This window comes from Cebus imitator, unplaced genomic scaffold, assembly GCF_001604975.1.
Source record: "Cebus imitator isolate Cc_AM_T3 unplaced genomic scaffold, Cebus_imitator-1.0 Scaffold64, whole genome shotgun sequence".
Lineage (NCBI taxonomy): Eukaryota > Metazoa > Chordata > Mammalia > Primates > Cebidae > Cebus > Cebus imitator.
Window position 1 is genome coordinate 7,112,827 of NW_016107379.1, and position 5,467 is coordinate 7,118,293.

Consider the following 5,467-nt stretch of genomic DNA (forward strand, 5'->3'; position numbering starts at 1 on the left):
TTAATATATGTGGAATAAGCTTTGAGAGGCCAGAACTTGAGTTGGTTGATTTGCTCCAAATAATGTCAGATTCCCCTCAGGGGGTATAATGTACAAAATACTCCAAAATATTCAAGACATATATTTCACATTTAGAAAAAACCAAATGGGTTTAAGTTCCAATATGAAGAAAAATTATCCATTACAAAGTTGGAAAACTGCCCACTCAGGGGACTAGCAACTGTCTCTCCATTTGCGCCATCAAAGATAATGACACTAAACCTGGGACTCCACCACCTTTCCCCACTGACTTCATTGCTTTACACAGCTTTGCTCCTTAAACTTGTGGCAGGTAAATTAGGCCATAATCTCACCATGTCCTCTTAGCTAAGTGGACAGGTGAGGGCAGCTCCGGACAGGAGATGCTGAGGAAAGCCCAGGAAAGAACACTTGCCTCCGCACTAGGGCCTACTGATCTCAGCAAGCTTAATTATTAATCTCAGCAAGCTTAATTATTAATCTCAGCAAGCTTAATTCCCATTGTTGGATGAAACTGAGGCTCCATGAGTTTAGCTACCTTGTTCAACGTCACCCAGCTAGTGGGTAGTAGAGTCTTTTCAGCCAAAAAAGAACTTACATCCTTGGAGTGGTTCATACACCACCCAAATAAGACGTAAGTTTGATGGTTATTTTTTTCGATAGGTGAGGATATACAGTCGTCCCTTGACATTCAGGGGGAAATGGTTCCAGGATCTCCTAAACATAACTAAATCTGAGGATGTTCAAGTCCCTGATACAAAATGATGTAGTGTTTGCATATAACCTACACACACACCCTCCTGTATACTTTAATTCATCTGTTGATTACTTGCAATACCTAATACAATGTGAACGCTATGTAAAGTGGCTGTGCTGTATTGTTTAGGGGATAATAAGAAAAAAAAAAAGTCTGTCTATGTTCAGTAGTGTATTTCTGACCCATGGTTGGCTGAATCCCTGATGTGGAACCTGCTGATACAGATGGGAGGGCTGGCTGAACGTTATAGTGTCTCCTATTTTCAGATTCAGTAGCTCTAGCCTTGGGGCAGTCCCATCCTCCTGGAATGTATCTGGAAATGCACGAGAACATCTTTTGCACTCAGTGGAGGGGGTGCATTGCGCTGCTGACATTTTAGGGCTCAGAGGTCTGGGATATTAACACCTGCTGCGATGCTTATGTTGCCACAGTTCCACAGGATGAACGATCATCTATCCACAAATGCAAATAGTTATCTTGTTGATAACAATAGGCTCCTCACCCATTTGGGAAGACATGGGGAAGTTGCTTTAACTCCACTGGGCATGAGCTCAGAGATGGTGACTTGTCAAAGGGCAGTATACAAGCTGGGCACAGTGGCCCATGCCTGCAGTCTCAGCTACTCAGGAGGCAGAGGCAGGACAATCTTTTGAGCCTAGAAGTTTGAGATCCCATCTCTTAAAAAATAAAAAGGTAGGTGGGCATTATACAAAGTGGAGAGTCCTTAAAAAGCTGACTTCGCATAGAAAACAGGCCGTGCTGGCTGCACTGGTGCTTTTGTCTGGCCAGTGTGGGGAACCAGTGAAACCTTCATAGCATCCCCAATGGTCAGATGATGCTTCAAATTCAGGCTCCATCACATGCTGGCTGGGTAAACCTGAGCAAGTGTTTCTTGGAGCCTCAGTTTTGTCTGTAAAAAGGGAGTAATAAACTCAAAAGACTGTGGGTATTAAATATCTGAATGTGTTTAGTACACAGTCTAGGTAGGGACTAAGTGTCCTGTGAAATGGTGGCTATGATGTTTATCTTGCCATTTTCACAACTACCATGCCTGGCTTTGTGCTTCTTAACCACTTTCTTACAATGATGTTTTAATTCCTGTGAAGAAATGGATATTCCACAAGGTGTTTGTTCTGTCACAGGCTTAGATGAAATGTTTTCACTCAACTGCTACCTCTTGGAACAACCAAAAAACAAAAACAAGTCAAAGGAAACTAATAGTAAAATTTAAACCTGAGAAACTAAAAATCTTTGTTGGCACATTATATCCAAATTGCATGCTAATACACCAGCGTTCTTCATTATTTTACACATACTACAAAGAAGGTAAAGAAAGAAATTTCTCTTCATGGAAATCTATGAAACAGAATTCATTAATACTTAAACAATAAAGTTAACCAACACAGTGTAGACCTGAGAATTTGGAAGCTTAACAACTACATAGGAAATGCAACTATTTGGTTATAATTGAAATCAGATTAAAAACTATGTTTAGGTCAGGCGCAGCAGCTCATGCCTGTAATCCCAGCACTTTGGGAGGCCAAGGCAGAAGGATCGCATGAGCCCAGGAATTTGAGACCAGCCTGGGCAACAAAGTGAAATACTGTCTCTACAAAAAATCAAAAAAGCCAGGCATGGCGGCATCCTCCTGCGATCCCAGTTATGCAGGAAGCTGAGGGGATGAGGCAGGAGAATCACTTGAGCACAGGTCAAGCCTGTGGTAAGTTGTGCTTGTATTACTGCACTCCAGCCTGGGCGACGGAGCAAGACTGTCTCAAAACGAAACAAAACAAACCAGTGGTTTTGGCTATGTATCACATTTATAGTCTACAGAATTGAGCTGACCAAAGCCATTCTCAACCTCTCTGCAACAGCAAATGAAAAGGGATTTTTTGAGATGAGTCTCGCTCTGTCACCCAGGCTGGAGTGCAGTGACATAATCTTGACTCACTGCAACCTCTGCCTCCCAGGTTCAAGCAATTCTCCTGCCTCAGGCTCCTGAGTAGCTGGGGTTACAGGTACCCACCATCATGCCTGGCTAATTTTTGTGGAGACAGGGTTTCACTGTGTTGGCCAGGGTGGTCTCAAACTCCTGACCTTGGGTGATCCACCCACCTTGGCCTCCCAAAGTGCTGGGATTATAGGTGTAAGCCACCATACCCGGCCTGAAAAGGGTTTTAAACATTCAAGGAAAAGAGCAAAGAAGCCCCCCTTTTTTTTTGTCCGAGACGGAGTTTCACTCTTGTTGCCCAAGCTGCAGTATAACGGCGCCATTTCAGCTCACCACAACCTCCACCTCTCAGGGTTTAAGCAATTCTCCTGCTTCAGCCTCCCAAGTAGCTGGGATTACAGGTGCATGCCACCATGCCCTATTTTTTTGTATTTCTAGTAGAATTGGGGTTTCACCATGTTAGCCAGGCTGGTGTCAAACTCCTGACCTCACGTGATCTGCCTGCCTCGGCCTCCCAGTGCTGGGATTGATTACAGGCGTGAGCCACCAGGCCTCGCCGAGAAGCCCTTCTTTAACTCTCCTCCATAGACAACTTCTTCCAAATTCCTATATTTTTTGTGAATTTACTGTGCAATTTGAGAGTTCAGAGGTTGTACAGAGAGTTCAGTTGAGGTGAAAAGAGGTGCATGACAAATTAGAATTATAATTGAGTCCACACCTGGCTGATAGTCTGGCCCAAAATGTAAACAGCCCTCTATTTAAAAAAAATTGGTAACAAGGTGCTTATTAAGGAGACAGAAATCGAAGTAATCCATATCTGAGATCCATTATATCCCAGACCAGAAAAAGGAGACCTCTATAGACCAAGGGTTAGGATTCAGAAAATGCTTTAACTATAGAAAATAATTATGTATAGGGTAGTTTTTGTAACAGGATCTTACTGTAGCAAATGTGGAAGTACATCCTTTAAATACCCAACAGAAAGCAGGTTGTACAAGAGAGACGTCATGTTTGCTTTCTAAACGTTTGTTTGAATCCTGACACAATGGTTTTGCTTCAACGTAACATGAAGGTTGCCAAACTTCAAAGTAAAGTAAAAGATATTTTCTGACAAAGGAAATGTTCAGTTCAGTTTCCTGATGCAGTCAGCATTCCAAGCAAACACCACAGGAAGAGGTCAGTCTTCTTCGCTGCATAACCGTCGGGGTAGCTGCAGTCTACTGCTTCGCCTCCCATTCTCCAAGGAAAGGAAAAGTGCTCGCTGTTACGCACCGTTTAACCAAAGAGTGGTGAGAGATGCCTCTTTACCGAGGGCTTCCAGGCTCTATCTAGTTCAGCTACCTTGCTCTCTGGGTCACATGCAGTCCTGAAGCATGCACCATGTTATGGAAAACCAAGTTTCAAGAATTAAAAATGCAGAGTCAGTCACAATCCTGAGTGCTGTGGGGAGGGCTATAGGCCATTCAAACAAAGTTTGTGTTTTTTTTAAGAGACAGGGTCTCACTCTGTCACGAAGGCTACAGTGCAATGGCGTGATCTCACCTCACTGCAACCTCTGTCTCCCAGGCTTAAGTGATCCTCCCACCTCGGTCCCCCGAGTAGCTGGAACCACAGGCACAAGACACCGCGCCTGGCTGATTTTTTAATTTTTTTGTAGAGATGGCATTTTGCTATGTTGCCCAGGCTAGTCTTGAACTCCTGACCTCAAGTAGTCTGCTTGCCTTGGCCTCCCAAAGTACTAGGATTACAGGCGTGAGCCACCATGCCCGGCCAAACAAAAGATAAATGAAAACAATGTCTACACAGTTTGTGGCAGGGCATAAAAAGGAGAAATAAATTTTCAATCATGAGAGGGGTTCACCATCACCTAGGGACTGGGCTGCCTGCCTGGAGTGGGGGCTGACATGGAAATCCAATTCTACAGAGGGTCTACAACACATGGTAATTGGCAGAAAACATGATATAACTAAACACTTCAATTCGTTTCTTTTGAGGAAATAGCTCATTAGAGAGCGCTTGAGGTTCAAGTCCTTTTTCCATTGTCTTGTCTATTCAGCCATCCACAGCTTGAAGGTCCTGTCATATGAGCAAGTGGCTATGAGCTGCCCATCGGAAGAAATATCTAGGCCCATCACTTTGCCTTCGTGGCCAGCCAGAGTCTTCAGCGGGGACCAGCCTGGGTGCGTCCAGATCTTGGCTGTGTTGTCATAGGCACCGGTAAGCAAGAAGTTCCCATGGATAGCTACAGAAGAAAAGGGGAATTGCTTGAAGACTTTATTCAAAAGAGCAGAAGACAACAAAATCACAAATGTCTGCAAAAACATACTATTTAAAAAAACCTTATTTCTACATTCAGAAAAAATTCAACACTGATGCTATCTTCCTACGAGGCCTCCAGGTAAAGGGGATAACCCCAGGTGGACTTAAGGGATCAAATAACACTAAGGTCTTTTGGCGCGTTCCCTGACAGAGAATCTGTTCAGAATAATATTAAGGACTCAGTGCTCAGAACATCCATAGAGGAAAGAATGAAGCAAAGCACTCATGGCATGCTTCCCCACAGATCTAAGCCATGGCAGGGGGAAGGAAATTAGAATTTGTTCCTTTAGCCGGGCGCGGTGTCTCACGCCTGTAATCCCAGCACTTTGGGAGGCCGAGGCGGGTGGATCACGAGGTCAAGAGATCGAGACCATCCTGGTCAACACGGTGAAACCCCGTCTCTACTAAAACTACAAAAAATT

The 5,467-nt window shown here is 44.0% G+C and overlaps 1 protein-coding gene across 3 annotated transcripts in view; it reads right to left on the reverse strand.

Annotated features, from left to right (window-relative positions):
- Positions 1 to 3,596: 3,596 nt before the first annotated feature.
- PRPF4 (pre-mRNA processing factor 4) overlaps positions 3,597 to 5,467 on the reverse strand; it is a 17,703-nt gene continuing 15,832 nt past the window's right edge. For all 3 annotated transcript variants that reach the window (XM_017530352.2, XM_017530351.2, XM_017530355.2), the window contains one exon: positions 3,597 to 4,968. In XM_017530352.2, coding sequence (XP_017385841.1) covers positions 4,775 to 4,968 — 194 coding nt within the window. In that variant the 3' untranslated portion in view covers positions 3,597 to 4,774. The remainder of the gene's footprint in view (positions 4,969 to 5,467) is intronic.